Consider the following 22,279-nt stretch of genomic DNA (forward strand, 5'->3'; position numbering starts at 1 on the left):
GACAGTGTGCTGCAATGCTCAGCTTCACCTTTGTCACCTTCACTTGTTTTCTCCCCTACTTTTCTTGGGCCACTTTGCTGTGAGCTCCCGGTGGGCTGGAATCAGGGATAGTTTGGAGCACCTTCCAGGCACGTGTGTGTTGGCAGGGGGAGGGTATTTGGAATGCCTTCCAGAAGCCTGCCAGGCTGAGGGATACAACTCAGAGTCCTTGACAGAAGGTTCCACCGGTAGAAGGCAGTGGAGGCTAGAGGGCTGGTGCCTGGAACAAGGGATCCTGCTTTTTCTATTCTCCAATGAGCTTCTGGCAAAGGTAGCCTTGAGGCAAGCAGGGGGACCGGGAAGGGAAGAGTTGTGGAGAAATGAACCGAAGGTTCCAGGAGAATCAGCTTTCCTGACAAATATTATTTATCTGCTTAAAAAAATACTTTCTGAAATTAGACAGTGAAAAATGTTCCCTTTCCGTCTGTGTGGCAGGAGAAGGCTTCCAGGAGGGATCTTGGGGAGGCCTCCTGGTCCTTGTTGCATGCCCTTGGGCTCCTGAGAGGTCAGCAGGGCTGCGTGAGGAGTTTAGGCCAGGCTGAAGTTGAGTGGGTATCCTGGGGGTCCTGGCCTGCTCCCAGGAGGCCTTTCTTTTCAGACTGTGGGACTTAACTAGGGGATGAGGTGGTGGGGCCCTGCATGACCTTGGTCGTATCCTGGGAGTGAAGACAGCAGGTTGTAGAAAAAGCCGAGTTACCTGTGGCTGAGGGGGAAGTAGAAGGGACGTGAGGCCTGGGTGTAGGGGTTGGTAGGGCTGGGGAGGGAGAGGAAAGCACCTGGTGTCCAGTAGGAGGAGTACTTGGGGGAGTAATCAGTCCAGGCAAGGGAATGGGTGATTGGAAGGTTACATCTAGAGTTCCAGGGGGCTTGTTTGACTTCCCCACAGTATTGTTTGAGGGTACAGGAGAGATACCATGGATTCTGTTTGAGGGCCCAAGAGTCATGTTCAAGTGTGCAGGGTCTTCGTCCAGGGGGTTGGCTGTGTGGTTCAGCGATCCAGGAATTCTGTTCAGGGGTCTGAACGCTCTCTTGGGAGCTTCTGTAGCTCTGGCTGAGCTCCCAGGGGCCCTTTCCAATGATGCAAGGGCCTTGTCTTTGAGCCCAGAGGTTGTCCTGACAGAGGGCATAGAGCCACTGTCTGGGGCTGCTGTGGCCGTCTGATCCTGCCTGGCGCAGAGGATGGGTCTTAGTGCATGCAGCAGGAAACGCACCTTTCCTCGGAGGAGCTGCTGAAAGCTCAGGAAGATGGCCGTGGGCTCTCTGTGAGCTGCAGTCTGGCCCTTTGGGAGAGACTGGGGGCAGAGGAGGGGCCCAAGGCCAGAGATCATGTCTCTGGCAAGGGCTGGGGTCCCTAAACCCAGGGGTTAGGAAGAAGAACAGCATAGCCCACCCAATGCCTATCACCCAATACTAGAAGTTCCAATTGGTCCAGGGAAGATCGTTCCCATAGATGCCTTCAGCTGGGCCTTACCGGGGTTCCCAGGAGGCCTTGCAGAGCTCCGAGGAGGATACGTGTCTGGGCTGAGAGCTGCCCAAGCAGGGAGGAGAGGCAGCTGGGGTTCAGCTGTCTTCGGGCTGAAATCACACCTTCCAGCAGTAAGGTCACAGCTCCGAGGACCTCCTGCCCCTTGGTCTGCTCCTGGGTAAGAAAGGTGGGGCAGGAAGACCACATTGAAGGAGCTTATGGGTGGGACGCTTCTAGGATAGCAGTCCCATAATCTCCCTTCTGTGGCGCTCCTGACTACTGAGGCCGCCCATCTATCCTTGGAAGCACCCTTCTTCCTCATGCTGCATTTGGGTCTGGCTCCCAGCGTGCTCACATCGGCCCTCGCCCACCCTCCAGAGTAGCACTGCCGAGGCTCACTCCTCATTGCTCATGGTTGGTCTTCTCGGACGGTCTGTCTCTGACTGTGATGCCTTAAACTGCACAGTCTGACCGGGACAGAGGTCACGGGACTGCTTCTGTACCTCCTGGACCTCCTCCCTCTGTTCTGTCACAGGGTATGAAGAAAGCTCTCCAAGAAGACTAAGCACGGACTTTAGAGTCAGAAGTTCTGGGTTCACATCCCACCCTGATCTCTTACCACATGTGTGACCATAGGTGAGTCACATTATCTTCTGGGCCTCAGTTTCCCCATGTGTAGGTTGGCCTAGTTGGGACTCCAAAGGCCCTTCCGGCTCTTGATCTGTGATCCTCTCTAACCAGCCCAGATGAACTGACAGAGGCTTCTAACTAGATGACTGGTCACCAAATTAGGCAATTTGGAGCCCCCTCCCTTTATAAATATGTTTCCTAAGATGGGGATGGAGGACCTACACCAGTCAGTCAGTCAGTCAGCAAGCAGTTATTAAGTGTTTCTGCGGGCCGGGCACTTCACCCAGTGCTGGGGATAGCAGGAAGAATAAAGCCATCTCTCCCTTCAAGGTGCTTACATTCTAATGGGGAAAGAAGATAGGTAGCTGCTACATCCCATTGTTGGCTCACAGAAAGCTTGTGGTCAAACACAATCTGATCTTTTTCATTAGAACTTTTGCCAAGTCAGCAGCAGAAATTCCACATAAAGAAGAGGAGGGGTATTGTGGGCAGGGATGGGGTCCAGTACCCGTATGATGCTGTGCTAGCTCACTTGATCCTTAACCTAAGTTTGGGACTCAACTCTCGCATTTAAATCACTCTTGAGTAAGATGGGGTTCAGAGGAGGTGTGAGGCTCCCCAGACTCCATTAGGTTTTTGGGGAAGCCTCCTGTCCTCTATCAGAAGAATCTCCTTTCCCATTTCTTAGGCTCTTCCAGGTTCTGAGGGATCTGTGCCTGGATGTTTCAACTGTTCAGGAAATGGGAAGCTAGCTGAGATGAGCCCAGAACGTGGATTCATGACTGTCACCCTGTAGGGATGGCCCTGTTGCTTCGTATATTTTTTTATTTTATTAACGTGGATGAAGCTGGTTGCTTTTCCAGTTTGTGAATGACCCAGAGTTGGAAGGGCTCAACAATACAGTAGATGTCAGACTAATCCTAGCAGGCTGCCAAGGTTGCCTGAGATTGACAAGGAGAGGGGGACAAAGGTGAAAGGTTCATGGCCACAGGGTTTGGGGAAGCAAGCCCCAGGACCTAGGGGTGGTCTCTCACCGTCTTTGCTCTCCATTCCCGAAGGCTGAAGTCCACGGTGGGCAGCAGGACAGGTATGGGCAGAGGACTGAGGTCCGAGCATTGACTCTGTGAATCAGGATTGAGTGGGTGTTGAGTCCCAGCGGCGTGCCCTCTGAGCTCTCCACAGGGGCCTCAGAGGAGGGAAGGGTCACGGGTCCATGTGGGGGAGGAGGGGTGGTGCCATGGGAGGGGCCCCCCGGGGGTCTTACCAGTCTGCTGTGTAAGGCAGCAGAGTCTCGAAGCAGCTTGTTGAAGAGTCTGGGGTCGCAGACAGGGGCAGGGCTGGTCAGGGTGAGGGTCAGTCTTGAACTGAGAAGAAACATCATCACGACAAGCAGCTCTGGCATGAGGAGGAGAGTCAGGATATTAGTTGGGAGGAACACAGACGTGGCTGCCAGCGTGAGGGTGGTGGAAGGGATTTGAAACCTCAGGCTCTGGGTTCAAATCCTTACCCTGCCACTCATTAACTATACGATGTTGAGCAAGTTACTTCCCCCTGGAAACCTCAGTTTCCTCGACTGTAAAACGAAGATGACAATATTCTGTATACTCCCTATATTGAAAGGCAAGTGTCTTGTAAATTTTAGAGCGCTATAAAAATAGGAGCTATTATTAGTCTGGAGATGGTCCAGAAATTCCTATTCTAAATGCAGGCAGGCCGTCCAAGCACTCTGAAGCTCCAAACCCCAATTCCCAAGAGGATTTAGAGACTCCAGATGCCTTGAAGTGTCCTCCCGCCTCCCCCCTCCCTCCACTGAGGTCCACTCACCAGTCAGCTCCATGCTGAGCAGGTGGGCTGCTGGGGTGGCTCCCTGTGTGGGGCCTTCTCCGCTGGGCTCTGCCTGAGGCCATGGAGGCGGCTGGGCGTAGTGGGCTGCTGGCGCCTGGGGGAGAGGGGCTGGGGTCTGGCTTCCTGACCAGCTCCAAGCTATGGGGGCGATAGCAACGCTCCTTGGATCTGTGGGCTAACTACACGAGAAAAACAGCGATATTGTCACGAGTGTTTATTGTGACAAGGCCTTGGAATTATTGAGTGGGGCATCCCTCAGGGAGCTCCTCCTGCTTTGGCTGGAGGGAGGATGGAGATGGAGATGGGGATGGGGTGGGTGAGCGGAGCAGGCTCTGTCCAGAGGAGCACAGCTGCTGGCATAGCCTCCAGGAGTGCCCAGCCCCTAAGCACTGACATTACTTAGAGGATGGGGGTGGTGTGGATGGACGAGAATTCGAGGCATCTGAGGGGGTACCTGGAGTTACTGAGAAGCATAGAATAGAACTGGGGCCCTGGAGGCTGGAGAGCACCAAAAGGTTAGGGGCAGATTCAAGAGGACTGCTGGCTGAGTTAGCTTTCTTCCTCTCCATAGAATCACCTAAAGCCGTTTGGATCTTTTTTTTTTTTTCCTCCTCACTGTCTCTTGGGATCTGTGGTTCCTAAGCAGACCAGCCTGGACCTTAGAGTAGGGGGATGGCGTCCAGGAGCTGGGTTCCCAATGCAAAGGATCATGTCTCCCTTCTGGGGCTAATTGTGACCCAGACACTTCCAAGTCTGTTCCTTCCTCCCTGCCCCCAGCAGGCCCCTTTCCATCCCCTCACAGGACCCCCCACATGGCTTCCTCTTTTCACAAGTTGTGCAAAGAGGTCTGCACCTGATTCAATATTGGGATTTCCTGTAAGTCTGTCAACAGGGCTGGACCCTCCCCCCTTTTACCTTCAATTCCTCTGCCTTGTCTTTCTCCCCCCAGATCCCCAGGCCCTGAAATCAGGCTCAGATTGGACAGGGACAGACCAGGAAAGTGATGGGGAGGTTCGCATTCATCCTAAGAAGCCCCTGCCTCCCCAGCGGTAGGGTTCCCAGGGTTGAGTCAGCTCCCCTCCAGCCACGCCAACTTTTCCTCTGTTTACTGCTGTAGGGTTATACCCCTTTATAGCTCCCCATGATGAACTGCCTTAGGAACAAGGCCTCCTTACTCTCTCCCGCACCCCACCCCCTACTCCAGCTCTGGCTCTGACCTGCTCCTCCCATTCTGGGAAGAGGCTCCAGGCTTCCTGACAAAGGTCAGTGGCTGGAGGATCCAGTGTAGCTGCCCTTCCCCCAGCTGGGAGTCCGATGCCTCCTTCCTACCTCTTCAACCCCCAGCTAGCCACACTGCCCGCAGCCCCCATGCCCACACTTACCAGGTGGAGAAGAGCGCAAGGGTCCAGGTGCTTTGAAGATGGCACAGCAGGGGCCCAGGGTTCTGGGGCCCAGCCCTTCCAAAGCAGTAGGGTCACTTGTCTGTCCTGGTCACTCCTGCCCAATCAGAGCAGGGAGCCACCCAAGCACTGACCGGGGCCCCGGATGTGACGCCCTCCTCTTCCCGCCCACTCTGGACCCACAGCCCCTAGGCTGCACCTTGTTCCACTCTCCCAGAGAAGCCCCTCCACAAACTCACAGACTAGACAGCGTTCTGTTCAGTTGAACTTGGGGCCTCCTCTCCAGGAAATGGGAAACATGGCACCTGGTCTAGGAAGAAGATGGGGGATGGGGGGCAGTTGGAACCCAAGACTACTCCTGGGATGGTTCTGACAAGAAGGACCCCCCCCCCCATAGGGACTGGACCTGAGATCTCACTGATGAGGTGAGCTCCTTGTATGGGTTCAGGTCAGCACCTTTTCTGCTGGGAATCCCTAGAAAGTACTCAGAAATTCCATGACTTCATTGGTTCCCATAGCCAGTAAGTGGCAGAAACAAGACCTGAACCCAGATCTTCCTGTACCTGAGGCCAAGTCTCTATCTACTAAGTCATGCTGCATCTCAAAAAACACATAGAAGACTTGTTTTGGTTTTGGAAATTCCATGTTTCTCTCTCTCTCTCTCTCTCTCTCTCTCTCTCTCTCTCTCTCTCTCTCTCTCTCTCTCTCTCTCTCTCCTGTCTTTCTCCTCTCTGTCTCTCTGTCTCTTCTCTCTTTGTCTCTCCTCTCTGTCTGTCTCTCTCCTGACCCACCCTATACTATATCTTCCCCATGAATGACATTTGTTAATGACGTCCTTTGATGGGGTGCCTTGTTCCCTGATAACTCTCTGTGTACTGGCTTTCCAGTAACCCTCCACTATTCCTCATATCTCCTTTTTCACAGTCTCCACCAATTGGAGGCTCCTTGTATTAGAAAAACAATCCTGTCGGGAGACAGTGCTGAGGGAAAGCAGTGCAGATGTGTTTGGGGGCACGGGAGGTTAGGGGGGAAAAGATGTGCTGGTTGCTTTGGGCAGTTGAAATGTCCTCCTCTTTGTCCTTCCCCTTTCTTCTCTGTTCCCTTCTCCCTCATCTCTTGCTGATTCTACCTCCTTCTGCTCCATATGCCTCCCCTCTGAGATGACTGGCCTCGATTCGGTATACATCCTGTATGTACCGAGTTTTCACGTTGGCTCCCCATTAGAATGGAACCTTCTTTAGGGGAGGGACAGTGTTTGCTTTCCTGCGCCAATCTCCAGTGCTCAGCACAGTGTCTGACACATAATAGGAGCTTGCTGATGTGACAGAGGAAATAACTAGGTCTGTGTGTACTTATGTGGGTGAACCTCCCCTGTTAGGGAATATCAGTGGTGTGCTGCAGCTAAATCCCAGGAGCTCTGAGCTGCACAGAGTGGGATGTTCATTCTTTAGGGTGAGCATTTATATCTCAGGAATGGGCTAATACTACAAATGGGGTCTCAATTTATTATTTTGTTGGTGATCTAGACTTAGGAAAGTGATGGATAAAATGTCACTGCTGCAGATGAAACTTAAAAGGTGTTGTGGTTGTAGTCTGGAGAGCTGGTTGTTAAACATTTACGAACACACCACTGCTCCTTGCACACCCCCTTCAGCTTCTGCTTCCTCATTCTCCCTTGGCCTCCTTCACGGTGCTTGTTACTCAGCTCCTCTCTCCGTTTAATGTTGTCTCCTCAGGAACGAGGCCTAAACCCTGGAATTTTCCAGTCTAGCCAGACAAGATGTCTTTTCAGATTAGGAAGGGAGGGGTGTCTGTGAGCTGAGGTAGTGGTGTGTGTGTGTGTGTGTGTGTGTGTGTGTGTGTGTGTGTGTGTGTGTGTGTGTGTGCAGGTGGTGAGCAGAGAGGCAAACAGGGTTAGAAAGTCAAGATGGGAGGTTCTGACAAAGACGGAGTCCAAGGAGCTGGGAGGACGAGAGGGGGAGAGCGGCCACGCTTGGCCTGCGGCTGAGATGGTCTGTAAGAGATACTGAACGGAGCGAGGCGAGCAGGCGAGGTCACTGGTGGGGGACTGGCCCTCCTGAGAAAAACTGCCAGTGGTCCCCAGAGTTTGGGGAGCAGAAAGTATCCAGAGAAGAGGCTGAATCGAGGGCAAGGCAGATGGATCCGGGTGTGGCATGTGTCTGTAGCGGGAGCAGAGCTGGGAAGAAGCAGGAATGGAATGGGGGAGGGTAGCGGTTGTAACTGGACTCTGAGTAAAGGAGCTGAAATCTCCGGGCAAGAGACAGGTGTTGGGGGTCTTTCCTTTGCTTCCTGCGTAGGGCTGTGCCTGAGCGCCTGGCCCCTGAACTGTGCTCCTTCTCCAGGGAGAACCCCACTTGATCTGGCAGCCCCAGTCCTCTCCCCGGGATGCCTGAGCCACAGAAGGCCCTCCCATTTGTATCCCCTCAAACGGGTGTCCCCGGCACCTAGCTGCTAATGGTCAGTGCGTCCTTGGCTTCGCCCGCCTCCCCCCAGGTGGCGTCCCCTGGAGGAGGGGGGGCTATGGGGGGCTCCCGCCCCGCCCCCGCGTAGGGACATTCCCTCCCCTGGCCCCCCTCCAGCCCCTCCCTCCCGCTCTGCCCCTCCCCTCCCCCAGCTCTAGCGGGCCGCGTCTGCAGGGCCGGACCCCCCGGGCTGGGCTCGGCCCGGCCCCTCGCAGTGTCGCCGCCGCCGCCGCCGCCGCCCCGTTTGCTGACGAGGAGGCCCCCGGCCGGGGCCCTGGGCGCCGGGCATAAAACGGGCCCGGGCCCGGGCTGGGGCCGAAGCCGCCGTCCCCGGGCAGCTGAGCCTCCTGGAGCCCGCGTCTAGGCACCGTCTGCCCGCCCTGTCCCGCCCGGTTGGCCGCCGCTGTAATGCCCCGCCAGCATCGCAGTCCCTCGCTCAGCTCGGCCCGGCCCCGTCCCCGGCCCGGCCTCCGAGAGTCCCCGGCCGGCCGGCCCGCCCGACCTCCTCGCCTCGCGTCGCCCGCCCCACCCGGCCCGGCCCAGCCCCGCGGCTGCCTGCCCTCGTCGGCCCGCGTCATGCGGAGCCTCCCGGGCCCGCCGGCTCAGTTTCTGCTTTTCGGGCTCTTGGTGCTGGGGTTCCGGGCGGCCCGCTGTTCCGGCCCCGAGCTCCCCCAGCTACCCATCCGGCCCGAGAAAGAGCCTCTGCCCGCCCGGGGTTCGGCAGGTAGGTGGCCACGGGTGGCGCAGGTGCCCGACGCTGCTGCTGGCACGGGACTGGGGGGCACGTCTGGCACGAGGCGAGGCGAGGCGAATCGAGGCGAGGGGAGGAGAAGAGAGGAGAGGAGAGCGGGAGCTCGAAGGGGCGAGAGGGCGTCAGCTGGCCGGCTCTAGGGAGGGAATAGCCTCAGGGGCAGGCGGGAGATGGGAAGGTAGGCAGCGGCTGCCAGCTGAATGCCCATCTTGCAGGCTGTTCCTTCGGGGGAAAGCTCTATGCCCTGGAGGAGACGTGGCACCCGGACCTGGGGGAGCCTTTTGGGGTGATGCGCTGCGTTCTGTGCGCCTGCGAGCTGGTGAGTGGTTCCTGGGACACGGGGGACGGGGACCCTCAATCCTGGGCAAGGGTCTGGGAAGCTACAGTTTGGGTACCATGATTTGGAGGACCTCGGACTGCCGGGAGCCGAGATGTGGTGGTGGTGATGGAGAGGGGTGGGGGAGACCAGTCCTCCAGAACATATTTTGTAGACTACCTCGCGGGTATGTGGCAACCACGGGAGAGGGCGGGTGCCCAGGTTCCTTCCCTTCCTCCCTCATCTCAGGGCACTGGGGTCTTCGGTTGGCCTCTGCTGAATTTCCATAATTCCCGACCGCCCTGTCTGTTCTCCCTCCCTCTCTGTCCCGGATGCTTGAAGGAAGGCCGCCCTCATCTCGTCCCCAATATCCCAAGCGGTCTCTAGGTTCTGGACTGCCCCCCACCCCGGTCCTGACCACCTTCCCTTCCTATCTCCACTTTGGCCGCAGCCCTCTTGGGGTCGCCGGGGCAGGGGTCCAGGACGGGTGAGCTGTAAGAACATTAAACCCGAGTGTCCGGTGCCGAACTGCGGGCAACCCCGCCAGCTGCCGGGTCACTGCTGTCAGACTTGCCCCCCTGGTAAGGCCCGCCCCTGAGGCTCAGGCTCCGCCCCTCAACCCCAGTGCCCAGACGGGCTGATCTCGTTTCATTCCCCTCTCCCCTTCTACTTGCTGGCTTCATGGGGGGTGGGGGGCGGGGAAGAGGGAGTCAGGGCCACAGAGTTCTTCCTCCACTCCACCTGTAGCCCTGTCGGGGTGGCAACCCTTGGGGAGTTGGGGGGCAGGTGGTCCCAGGGGACCTCCCCCTTCTGCACCTCTCAGCTGTTCGTGGCTGGGCTGAAGCTTTTTTGACGCTTTCTCTTCGATCCTCGTCCGCCACTGACCAGAACGGACCCCTTCCGAAAAGCAGAACTCAGCTTCGGCCTTCGAGTACCCTCGGGACCCGGAGCATCGCAGCTACAGCAACCGCGGAGACCCTGGAGCTGAAAAGAGGGCCCGAGAGGATGGTCACACAGGTACAGGAGGGGTTGGGGCAGGGAGGAGAAAAGGGCTGGCTCGATCAGGGGCGCCTGGCGGGAGAATGTGTGCGGGTAGGGGCACAGAGGTGGGGGGAATGGGTGGCTCTTGGCAGGCCACGGGGGGCGCTCGGGGCCCAAGAGGGCTCAGCTTTTGAGGCCTGCAGAAGCGAAGTTCCTGAGTAGGGATCAGGGCTTCTCTCTCCCTGCAGACTTTGTGGCGCTGCTGACTGGCAGAGGGTCGCAGGCAGTAGCCAGAACCCGGGTGCTGCTGCTGCGGTCCACCCTGCGCTTCTCTGTCTCCTACCGAGGGTGAGTTGAGAGGGAACAGGGTCCAGCGAAACTAGAGTACTAGATTGTTCCGGTGTGGTGGTGCCTGAGGGAAGGGCAGCACCGGGCTGGGGAGCCAACGGGAACCTAGGGAAAGGGCAGGGAAGAATTAACAAAGGGGCAAGGGTCACCCTAGGAGCTCCGTGCCCTGGTTCCTGCCTCCTCACCCCTTTCTTTGCACTCCTCAGGATGGACCGCGTCACCCGAGTCCGATTCACAGACCCAAGCGGAAGCATCCTGTTCGAGCACCCTGCTCCCCAAGCCCAGGATGGTTTGGTAAGACCTTCCCCCAGATCTGGATGCTGTCCTGTCCCTTCCCCACCTGCCTGCTCCCTGGGCCAGGCTGCAGGACTGCGTGGGAGGGGGAGGGGGTGGTTTGATTGGTGCCAAGAGGACCTCGTCTGTTTGCTTATCAAGTTAGAGGATCACAGATTTACAGCTGGAAGAAACCTTCCAGACCACCCAGTCCAACCCTTGAAATTCATAGCTGAGGAAGCAGAGGGCCAGAGAAGGGAGTGACATGGCTAGTGAGCTGGAAATGAGCTCTCATTCAGGCCTATGAGTCGAAATTCAGAGTTCTTTCCTAGAAGTTCTCTTGGGGGATTGCGCTCATCTAGTTGGGCCTGGGCCCCACTCAAGGCTTCTTCTTTTGGGTGGTGTGTATTTCTCTCTCTCCCTCTTTCTGTGCATGTGTCTCTTTCTTTGTGTCTGTCTGTCTCTCCATCTGTCTACTACAGGTCTGTGGGATGTGGCGGGCACTACCCCGGCAATCCCTTCGGCTCCTTCGGGCTGAACAACTGCACGTGGTGCTGGTCACACCCACTCACCCCTCAGGTGAGGTCTGGGGGCCCCTGATCCGACACCGGGAACTGGCTGCAGGTGAGGACTGTTGAGGGAGGGAGGGGGGAACCTGTGAGATATTGAGCCTTGGCTTGGAGATCTTAATCAATTACTTCACGACCCCCACTCATGATTCCTGTTACTTCCCTGACCATAACACCCGCTCTGGGTACCTTACCTCTCTATGCTATTTCCCCCATTAGAATGTCAGCTTCTTGAGGAAGGGGCCTTTTTGCTTTTTGTATTTGTATCCCCAAATCTTTGTGCAGTGCCTGGCACACAACAAATGCTTTATTTGTCCATCTATCCACCTATTCCTCCAAAGGGAAGCCCTAGTCTCAGCAGAGGGTGGGGGTCTTTTTGCCCCACCCCCCTTTTGAGTCAGTGCTGGAGAGGTATGGTTCGGGAGGGGGAAAGGGGAGGCCTGCTTTGAAATTCCCTTCTCCCCCTGTACCCAGAGACCTTTAGTGCCATCCTGACCTTAGAGGGCCCACCCCAAGCCAATACTGGGGGGATCGCCCTGCTTACCCTCAGTGACACAGAGGACTCCCTACACTTCCTCCTGCTTTCCCAGGGCCTGCTGGACTCTAAGAATGGTGGTGAGTGAGAAGAACAAGGGCAAGGCATTGGTGTGCCCTGGACTCCTGGACTCCTTGCAGGAGGCCTCACAGGGAGGCCTCCAGGGAGCCAGGAGGGAGGAGGGGGCAGGGCATGGGTATCTGAACCCTGGGCAAAGAGCTGTGTAGAGAGCAGACAGGCACCCATCCATGTTTCTGCAGGATCTTTCCACACTCCCCTTCGGCTGCAGATTCAACACGAGGACCAGCTCCTCCGAGAGCTTCAGGCCAATGTCTCTGCCCAGGTAAGTACCCATGCCTGTTCTCCCAGGCCTCTCCCTCTGGCCCCAGCCCTGGTTTTCCATGCTGTCCCTCACTCTGTCTCCAGGAGCCTGGCTTTGCTGAGGTGTTGCCTGACCTTACGGCTCAGGAGATGCAGTGGCTGGCTCTGGGAGAGCTTCAGATATCCCTGGAGAGGAAGGAGGGCCCTGGCCCCCGAATCAGTGGGCACATCACCGCCAGGCAGAGCTGTGACAGTGAGTGGCTGCCCTGGGGCCACCATCCCCAGCTGTAGGGGCAACGGCCCTGGGAGAGGAAGTGCTAGTGGGTCTTAAGACCATAGGAAGATGATGAAGGTGGAAGGGCCCATCCCAGGCCTGAGTAGGGGGAAGGCAGGGGTGAGGCAGGCTAGCATCTCTGAGTATTCAAGCTTAGGCCAAACCAGTGGGGCTCATTCAGCTGAGGGCTGGTTCCAGGTGTGGCCTGAGCCCTTCCTACCCCACTGCCACCCCTCTCTGTCTTTTTGTTCTTTCAAAGCCCTGCAGAGTGTCCTGTGTGGTGCAGATGCCTTGGTGCCAGTGCAGACTGGTGCAGCGGGCTCAGCCAGTCTGAGGCTTCTAAGGAATGGCTCCCTGCTCTATCAGGTTAGGGGCTGCCAGGCAGGGGTGGAGGACAGCTGGCTACCAGGGAGGCTGGGCATTTGAGGGTTTGGGCCAGGTGGGTTTTGTGTTCTGGCTGCAGATCCGAGCCTTCAGGTCCCTGACCTCTCCCCCTCTTCATTTTGTCCCTGGCCCCCAGGTGCAGGTAGTTGGCACAGCCAGTGAGGTCACAACTGTAACCCTGGAGACCAAACCTCGGAGGAGGGACCAGCACAGTGTCCTATGCCAAATGCCCAGGAGCCAACAAGAGGGGCACGTGGTGAGGGGATCCTGAGGAAGGAGGGCAGGGCTGGGGCACAAGGCCAGGGGAGCCCTCCTCTGGGTGAGGAGGCTGACTGAGGGGGCGCAAGGCCAGGGGAGCCCTCCTCTGGGTGAGGAGGCTGACTGAGGGGGCGCAAGGCCAGGGGAGCCCTCCTCTGGGTGAGGAGGCTGACTGAGGGGGCGCAAGGCCAGGGGAGCCCTCCTCTGGGTGAGGAGGCTGACTGAGGGGGCGCAAGGCCAGGGGAGCCCTCCTCTGGGTGAGGAGGCTGACTGAGGGGGCGCAAGGCCAGGGGAGCCCTCCTCTGGGTGAGGAGGCTGACTGAGGGGGCGCAAGGCCAGGGGAGCCCTCCTCTGGGTGAGGAGGCTGACTGAGGGGGCGCAAGGCCAGGGGAGCCCTCCTCTGGGTGAGGAGGCTGACTGAGGGGGCGCAAGGCCAGGGGAGCCCTCCTCTGGGTGAGGAGGCTGACTGAGGGCTTCATGTTTTAAATAATGGATTTTTATTGATGTCTTTTGTTTTTCTATCACCTAAATCTCCCAATATATTCTTCCCCTTTCCCCTTCTAGAGAGCCATCTTTTGTAATGAAAAATTAAAAGGAGGAAAAAGGAAAAAAAAAGTTTATCCAAATTAACCAATCTTTTGAAAAAGTCTGATGTTCTATGCAGTGTTATGTTTACACCCAAAGTTCCCTATCGCTGCATAGGAGTTGGGGAGTGTGCATGTATGCGTGTGTGTGTGTGTGTGTGTGTGTGTGTGTGTGTGTGTGTGTGTACACACACACATGCTTGGGTGCTAAAGGCTTCCTCTTTAGCTCTGTTGACCTGCTCCTTCCATCCCATCCCATGGGCTCCCCTTCTTGTGCCTTGCTTTGCCAGGTTGTGGGCATGTGTCCAGGACTGGGTGCCCGGGGAGTCCACATGCTGCTACAGAATGAGCTGTTTCTGAATGTGGGCACCAAGGACTTCCCTGAGGGAGAGCTGCGTGGGCATGTTGCCACTGTGCCTTATAGTGGGTACAGTGCCCGTCAAGACAGTGAGTACCACAGTGCTTTCTCCTGGTTTGCCCCTGGAACCTTACGGTCAGGAGGATGAAGTGGCTGACTTTCAGGGCATGTGGGTGGGCACCATGGGGCAGGAAGCAGGGTGAGGTTGGTGCTCAGAGTTGTGGAAGCTCCTCTCCTTACCTTGTGCACTCCCTCCTTCCCTAGTGCTTCCTGTGCCCTTGGCAGGAGCTCTGGCCCTGCCACCCATACGAAGCCAGGCTGCAGGGCATGCCTGGCTTTTCCTGGATGGGCACTGCCACCTGCATTATGAGGTGCTTCTGGCTGGGCTCAGTGGTTCTGAGCAGGGCACTGTCACCATCCACCTCATTGGCCCCCCTGGCCTCCCAGGGCCCCAACGCCTGCTGAAGGGATTCTATGGGCCCGAGGTGAGTGAACTCATTGAGGAATAATGGGGAGCACTCTGTGAGCAAAAAGGAATGGTCCGTGGCCCTCCAGGGAGTGAGGCATATGGATTTCACTAGCTGGGCCCCTCCTGGGGAGATGGAGGGCTGGTGGCCCCGGTGTGATGGAAAGGCCCTGGCTTTGAGTCTTCTTCACACTGCTCGTGACCTTATAACCTTGGGCATGTCCCTTCCCCTCAGCTTACGTTTCCTCCTCTGTGAATTCAGAGGGTTAGACTAGAAAACCTCTCATTGACAGGCTTGGAAGGATACGGGCCTTATAGGAAAAGGCTCTGTTCTGTGTGATATTGAGAACACTGGGCTTGGAGTTGGAGGACCTGAGTTCAAGTCCTGACTTCCGCTTACCATGTGTGTAACCTTGAACAAGTCACTTTCTTTGTACCTCAGTTTCCTTATCTGTAAAATTAAGGAGTTGAACTTGATGGTGTTTGAGGTCCCTTCCAGCCCTAGCTCAAATCTTTGATTCTGTGTCTCTGTGTCCGTAGGCCCAGGGGATTGTCAAGGACCTGGAGTCTGAGTTACTGCACCACCTCTCCCAAGGCATGGCCTTCCTGCTGGTCAGCACCAAGAGCAGCCCCCGTGGGGAGCTTCGGGGACAGGTAGGCTTTCTGGCAGCCCAGGCAGAGGGGCACGGGAAGGAGGGAGGGAATCCTCGGGACCTATCCACTGGCGATTCCTGTCCAACCAGGTGCACATCCCCAACCAGTGTGAGGTGGGCAGCCTGCGGCTGGCAGCACCTCTGCCTGACAGGATGGCTCCTGACCTGACGGCAGCTGCAGCTCCAATGAGATCCCTGAACTCCGAAGCTCCGGAAGTGGTGGCGTCTATGATACCTGCTTCTGTGGGCCCGGTGGAGGCCCAGCCCATGCCGGAAACTTCTGTGTCAGCAGTCCCTAAAACGGGCGGGGGTGGACACCTCCGTGATCCCAACACTTGTTTCTTTGAGGGGCAGCAGCGCCCCCATGGAGCCCACTGGGCTCCCAACTATGACCCCGTCTGTTCTCTCTGCACCTGTCAGGTAAGGCTGCTGGATGGGAGGAGATTGGGAAGGAGGTAATGCAGTGAGGTAAGGGAGGGACTGGAGATCAGAGGAGGCTAGTGGGTTTCACGTCTCCCTTTGCCATCTCTCCTGACAGAGACGAACAGTGATCTGTGACCCTGTGGTGTGTCCACCCCTGAGCTGTCCTCACCCTGTGCAGGCTCCGGACCAATGCTGTCCCGTTTGTCCTAGTAACCAAACAGGGATGGGGGGAGGTGGAGGAACAGAGGAGAAGAACAGGAAGGGGAAGGGAGAAGAGGACAGTTTGGAGGACAGGAGGAAATTGACTCTCCACTCCCTGCCTCTTTGACTCTGCAGAAAAATCGGACATTGGAGACAGGCAAGGGCTGGATCGGAGTCGGGACCCGGGAGAAGGTGATGGAGGAACCGGAGGGGGGGCGGGGAGAAGAGGGAACTGCTGGTACCTCTAGGAGTCGAGAGGGGAGCTGAAGGGTGTGAGAGCAGTGGGTGTGTAAATCGGCCATCAAGGAAACCACTTTCTTGGGGGAAAATTAAATCCACCTCCTTGAGTGCTCTTGAATCTGCCGCCCTCCTTCTTCCCCCCTTCCCGTCTCCCCCCAGCCCCCCCCCCCCAGTGTAAGCCTTCATCATCTCTTCCCTGCACTATGAGTCACAGGCTTCTCACTGGCCGCCTTCAATCTACTTAAATTAAAGCGACATTTACTAAGCCCCTACAACGAGCCCTCGAGGCACTGGCGATGTACATACAGAAACCTAACCATTTCTGCCTGCCTGCAGATAGCTTCCACTCTACCAGGGAGCGTAGGGATGGACAGATGGATAACTAAGTCCATCCAAAGTAGTCCCAAAGTAATGCAAAGCATGCTATTATTTTAAATTAAACTTTTTTTTTTTAGAACTAACTTTACCCCATGCATTACATTCCACCTCCCAGAGAGACTTCGTTTAGGACAAAGAATAAAAAAGAGAAGAAAAAAAACCCCACAGTTTAGTAAGCCTAATCAACACGGTGGAAACACCTGACATTGTCTATCTGACACTGGAGGAAGTCGGGTGGTGCAGTGGATAGAGTGCTGGGTCTGAAGAGCTGAGCTCAAATCCAACCTCAGACACTTACTAGCTGGCTGACCGTGGACAGGTCACTTAGCCTCTGCTGCTTCAGTTTCCTCAGCTGTAAAAAGAGGATAATAACAGCACCTCCCTTCACAGGGTTGTTGTGAGGATTAATTATGATAACAATTACAAAGCACTTAGCACAAAGCTTGCCATGTCATGAGTGCTATATAAATGTTAGCCAATGTTATTATGCTGATTATCTGCAGTGTTGTTCACCCGAGTTCTCCCACCTTAGCCAAGAAGCAGAAGAAGGTGCCTTCTCCCAGCTCTTCTCTGGGGGCCAGTTTGGTGCCATCTCTTTACCACATTGGCCTTCAGTTATTTAACGGTTCTTTCCATTCATATTGTGGTCATCACTGTCTATATTGTTTTCCTGGTTCTCTTGACTTCACTCTGTTTCGGTGTCCAGAAATCTTCCCAGGTTTCTCTGTTATTTCCTTTTTCATTTCTTACGTCACAATGTTATTCCACTCTATTCATGCACCACTTGCTTAGCCATTCTCCAATTCATGGGCATCTACTGACAGAGAGAGAGACAGAGAGAGACAGAGACAGACAGACAGACAGAGAGAGACAGAGATAGAGAGAGACAGAGAAACAGAGACAGAGAGACAGAGTGAGCCAGAGAGAGTCCTAACAGCTGGAGAGATGAAGAAAGGTCTCTGTAGGAGGCATCGTAGGAACTGTGCTTTAAATGAACTGAGGGAGGCTACAGGAAGACAGAAATGAGGAGAGAATGCATTCCTAATAGAAGGGCCTCCCTGGGCAAAGGCCTGGATGGAAACAGATGGGATGTCATGGATGGAGAATGGCTGGTAGACCAGTTTGACCAGAACAGAGAGTATGTGAAATAAGATTAGGTGGAAGTCATCTAGTAAAGTCCTCTAAATGCCAGGCTAAGATTTTGTGTCATTTTCTAGCATTAATAGTGACTCACTTTGGATTGTTGAGTAGGGAAGTGGCATAATCAGAAACGTGTTTTGGGAGTACAGTTTGTTAGCTCTATGGATGATGGAAAGAGGAGAGATGGGAAGGAGGGAGAACAGTTAGACCATAGTCCAGGAAAGAAGTGATTATGTCAGTGGAGAGAGGAGAATGAGTGTGGGAGATGAAGTTAGAATAACAAGACTTGGCCACTGACTGAATATGGGGGTTAAGAGAGAGAAGACAAGGATGATTTCAAGGATTCTGACTTGGGCCTTTGGGAGGATGAGGGTGCCCACCACAGAAAGAGGAAAAGGTCCTGGGGTAAAAATAATGAGTTCTCTGTTGGATAAATTGGGTTTGAGATGCCTGTGAGAGTACATCAATTTCCCCTTGTGTAAATTGAGAGGGTTAGATGAGATGGTCTTCAGCTTGAGTGCTATGATCCTATGATCCCCTCTGCCACTTCTCCACTCCATCCTTTACTGGATGCCCAACTCATCTTCTTAAGGCACACATCGGATCGCATCATTGCTCTGTTCAAAAGCCTTTCCTGGCTCCTTACTGTCTCCCACGAGAATAGATCTAACCCCCTGAGCCTAGCATTTAAGACCTCCTGTTGTCTGGCTCTTATTTCTTTTCCCACATTACATCCCAGCCAAACCACACTGTCTTCCAATATGGTTTCTTCTTGTCTTTCTTCTTGTCCTGCCCAGTCTTGCCTCTGGGCTTTTACTCGCGCAGGAAGGACTTCCATTCCACTGCTGCTTCTTGAAGCCCTTCCCTTCTTTCACCACCTAGCTCCACTGCTGCCCTTCCAAGGAGCCTTCCCTAATCTCCCCCAGCTGTCTTCAGATTTCCCCTAACTCTACAGGCCTCCCTTCTGTACTCACTACATTCTACCCAGTCACATTGATTGTGCCCCTCCTTCCCCACTGAGGCCAAGAAGCTCCTTGCGGCCTCAGTCGGTTGTTTTTCCTCTTTGTACTCAATTAATCAATGGTACAAGGAGGATTTGTTAAGCTCCCATTTGTGCTGGGAGCTGGGGAAAGAACTGCCCAGAATGAAGCATTCTCAAGGCACTTATTCCCAGTACCTTGGACAGCGCCCAGGCACATAGTAGGTGCTTACCAAATGTTTCTAGAATTTACATTTGACTAATCTCCAGGATCAAAGATAAAATGCTTTGGCATTTAAAGTCCTTCATCTCCCAACCTTTCTCTTCTTTTTACACTGTATTCGATGAGCTCGACAATCCTATGCCAAGTGCCTCCTTGCTGCTCCTAACACATGACTCTCCATGTCCTGGCTGTCCCGCATGTCCTCATCCTGGCCTCTGGGCTTCACTGAAGACAGCTCCAATTCTGCCTTCCCCAGGGGACCTCTCTTGGCCGCCCTCACTGCTAGTGCCTTCCCTCTGAGATTTCCTCTCCTTTGTATTGTATATACATAGTTATTTATCTGCTGTGGCCTGTTAGAATGTTAGCTCCTTGAAGGATAAGGACTGTGTTTTTGCCTTTCTTTGTATCCCTGGTCTTAGCATAGTGCCTGGCACATAGTAAATGCTTAATAAATGTTATTGACTGACTGACTTTGGTCTAGGCCCTGAGAAAAGCTGCCATGATCTTGACCTTGGACCTGATTTTGTTTTCTCTCTACAGGTTGCTACTTTGATGGTGACCGAAGCTGGCGTGCTGCAGGCACCCGTTGGCATCCTGTGGTGCCCCCCTTTGGTCTCATCAAGTGTGCTGTCTGCACCTGCAAGGTACAGCCCGAGTTCCCGAACTGGTCTCTAAACGTGTGACCTCTGGATTTCCCATCCTTCCAGGGCCTTAGCATGAGTTGGTAGTGGGGCGTGGCCACTAGAGAAGCTGTTGGCCTCCGAGAACAAGGGGCGACAGTTCTGCCGGGCTCTGTCCTGCTCTGACCGCATCTGGACTATTGTGCTCAGTACTGAGGCACAGTTTAAGGGCCCTGACAAGCTGGTCTGTTGAGAGAAGGGAAACCAGTGTGGTGAAGGGCCTGCATCTGTGTCACATGAAAATCTGTGGAAGAAGTAGAGGATGTTTAGCCTGGAGGGCAGAGAGCGGAGACTCAGGTGGGGGGGGGAGGGCAGCGGTGATTTCTGTGGTTTCGTATCCAGGGCATCTGCTGCCATTCCTGAAACACAGCAGGTACTTACTGCAGGCTGTTGCTTTGTATTAAGATGAAGCGTTTGGGTTGGCAGGGGCAAGTGGGCTAGCTTGCCCCTTTCCTCCCTCCCCGTCCCCTCCGACCTTGACGATTCCCCTACAGGGAGCAACAGGGGAAGTGCACTGCGAGAAGGTGCAATGTCCCCGACTGACCTGTGCCCAGCCTATCCGTGCCAACCCCACCGACTGCTGCAAACAGTGCCCAGGTGAGGGAGTCAGTCAGAGCCAAATTCCTGGAAGGGGGGCTCCCTGCCCCAAGGAATATCTGGCTTTGAGCTCCTTGGCTGGGAGGGGAAGGGGACCCCTCCCTGCCTCTGACATCTCCTCCTTCCTTGTCTCCTTTCCTCCCTCCATACAGCAGGATCTGGATCTCGGGCCTGGCTGGGGGACCCCATGCAGGCAGATGGGCCAAGAGGCTGCCGCTTTGGGGGCCAGTGGTTCCCTGAGAGTCAGCGGTGGCACCCATCAGTGCCCCCCTTTGGGGAGATGACCTGTATTACATGCAGGTGTGGGGTGAGTTGTATATATGGGTGTGGGGTGGTTATAGTGCGAGGGACACAGAAGGGAGGGCCTAGCGGGGAAGACTGGCATGGGATACATGTAAGGGCACAGAGATTAAGAGGAAAGGGATTGGGAGAGACAGGAGCAGCCCAGGTGTGAGAGACCCCCGGGATGACTGACCTTGCGTTTTATCCTGCCCCTAGGCTGGGGTGCCTCACTGTGAGAGGGATGACTGTCCCCCTGCCTTGGCTTGTGGCTCCGGGAAGGAAGACCGCTGTTGTTCCCGCTGCTCGCCACGACGTAAGCATGGAATCTGTGGAGGGGTTCCTGCTGGCTTGTAGGGATTCAGGCTGAGTGGGGATCCAGGGACTTGGGAGGGGAAGAGAAGCGTTGGGAATAGGAAAGGGATGGCCGCTCTGCCCCACCACCTCTCAATGTGTCTCCTGCAGCCCCAGAGACCAGGATGGAGCCAGAGCTAGAGAAAGAAGCTGGGGACTCATAGGCAACTGACTGAACAAAGCACATACAAGAAGGCCCAGGGGGTGAGGGGAGTGGGCGGCCGGGCTGAGAGAGAGGTGGATGGGGAGTGTCCTTTCCTCTATGGGAAGACCAATGGCAGCAGGGTCCCTGTGTCTGCCGTGCCCAGCCCCCACCTCTATTTGGGACTTGTGTCCCAAGCTGGAGCCAGTACTGGGCCCCGACACTGCATTGCCTGCTCCCCCTCTTCCCTCCCCTCCCCCACAATTGCCTAAGAGGCCGCTTCCCTGGCCTTTTAGCCCCTTTGCCCCTCTTTCCTCCGTACCCCTGTATATAGTGCCACGGGCTTTTTGGGATTTTTAATTTATCCTCACTCAGCACAAAGGCTCCTTTTCTTCCTCTCTCCCAGCCTCACTGTCCTTGCCCTGAGCTGAGCAGAGTCATTACTGGAAATATGTATATTTATTAAAAAAAATTTTTCAGTTCATGAGTCTGATGTTTCCACTTAGTTGAAGAGGAGGGGGGGGGAGGCATGGGACGGGAGCTCTGGGCTGCAGGTCACTTGTGATGGGGATGAGATCCCCTGACTTGCTAGGGGCTAGTGGTTTTTCCTGCTTTTTGTCTTCAAAGATTGAAAGCCCAAAGAAAGGGAGGAGGCACAGTTTGGGAGCAACCATGCCTGGTGTGGACTTGGGGGCTGTGATTTGAGGGGTACGGAGGAAAGCCAGGGAGCAGGAAGGGCTATACCCCACCTTGACAGGCAAGACACCTGTCTCCCATCTCCTCCATCACTGGATCTGTCTCACTGGGGCCTGGGCTGCTTCAGCCCCAGCCTGCCCTAAGCTCTCTGCGTCCCTCCTGGCAGCTGGGTCAGTGATGGAAGTCCTTGAGCATGCTGGGCGGGCCCCATGAGTAACAGCTTGGCAGAAAGCCTGGCTAACCTGCCGGATCTGCCAACACACGGACAGGCGGTGAGGGCTTCTCTCTCAGAGCTGCCCTGGTACGAAGCAGGAGCACAGAAGCCTTACAAACTACAGCTTTCCAAAAGGCTGTAGAGAGATGAAGTGGCCCAGCCTTTTCTCTTTCCTGGAAGCCAGCCTTGTTCTGGTCAAAGAGGTAGGCTTGGGCCTAGAATCCACCATGACCCAGGCTGGGCCCTTAAGGAATCTTGGGCTAGTCACTCGTACACAAGTGATGCTTAACTCCAATCCAGTCCAATAAACATTTATTAAGCACCTCCTGTATGCCAGTCACTATGCTAAGGGCAGGAGATACAATTAGTAAAAAAAAAAAAGAAAGTCAGTCTCTTCCCTGAAGGAGCTTATACTAGAAAGGAAACAACATATAAAAGGAGGCTTGAAAGCTGACCCCTGGACCCATGCGGCCAGCCCTATGACATGAATGACTGGAAACACCGTGGCCACCACGCAGCAGCAGAGCCGACAGGCCAGGCGCATGCTTCCAGCAGCTCAGCTACAAGGGTGGCACTGACCAGAGGCAGACCTAGACCTCTGCCAGGACAGGAGAGCCGTGCGGACACATCACAGACAAAGCCAGAAGTCATGTACGTTGGGGGCAGCCAGGTGCTCAGTGGATAGCAAGCTTAGCCCTTGTCTTTTTTTTTCTAACTTAAAGTTATTTTTATTGACCACTTCTCCAGATCATCTTCCTTGCCCAGTAGGTTGCTGTATGTTGTTGTTCAGTCATTTCAGT

General features: G+C 55.2%; 2 protein-coding genes across 3 annotated transcripts; one reads left to right on the forward strand and one right to left on the reverse strand.

The window, feature by feature from the left end:
- Window positions 1-382: 382 nt before the first annotated feature.
- THPO (thrombopoietin) lies at window positions 383-7,048 on the reverse strand. Its single transcript, XM_021005788.2, is given in 9 exon segments — window positions 383-1,331; window positions 1,511-1,678; window positions 3,169-3,255; window positions 3,399-3,529; window positions 3,959-4,055; window positions 4,057-4,158; window positions 5,362-5,451; window positions 5,453-5,613; window positions 7,000-7,048. Coding segments are annotated over 9 exon segments (1,569 nt in total). The 3' UTR covers window positions 383-647.
- A 941-nt stretch (window positions 7,049-7,989) lies between these two features.
- Window positions 7,990-21,051, forward strand: CHRD (chordin). 2 transcript variants are annotated; one of them, XM_021005787.2, is made up of 23 exons: window positions 7,990-8,586; window positions 8,829-8,932; window positions 9,381-9,510; window positions 9,818-9,946; window positions 10,159-10,258; window positions 10,465-10,552; window positions 11,014-11,155; window positions 11,575-11,715; window positions 11,896-11,978; window positions 12,062-12,209; window positions 12,490-12,596; window positions 12,751-12,870; window positions 13,747-13,903; window positions 14,079-14,299; window positions 14,821-14,934; window positions 15,024-15,353; window positions 15,472-15,565; window positions 15,693-15,749; window positions 19,058-19,161; window positions 19,692-19,794; window positions 19,950-20,101; window positions 20,293-20,389; window positions 20,539-21,051. In XM_021005787.2, the coding sequence occupies exons 1-23, from the start codon at window positions 8,271-8,273 to the stop codon at window positions 20,589-20,591; spliced, it is 3,090 nt and encodes a 1,029-aa protein (XP_020861446.1). In that variant the 5' UTR covers window positions 7,990-8,270; the 3' UTR covers window positions 20,592-21,051. The 2 variants fall into 2 exon arrangements, with proteins under 2 accessions (XP_020861446.1, XP_020861444.1); XM_021005785.2 differs by having other exon boundaries at window positions 7,991-8,586; window positions 19,947-20,101.
- Window positions 21,052-22,279: the final 1,228 nt, after the last annotated feature.

This window comes from Phascolarctos cinereus, unplaced genomic scaffold (assembly GCF_003287225.1).
Source record: "Phascolarctos cinereus isolate Bilbo 61053 unplaced genomic scaffold, phaCin_HiC Scaffold_5;HRSCAF=322, whole genome shotgun sequence".
Classification (NCBI taxonomy): Eukaryota; Metazoa; Chordata; class Mammalia; order Diprotodontia; family Phascolarctidae; genus Phascolarctos; species Phascolarctos cinereus.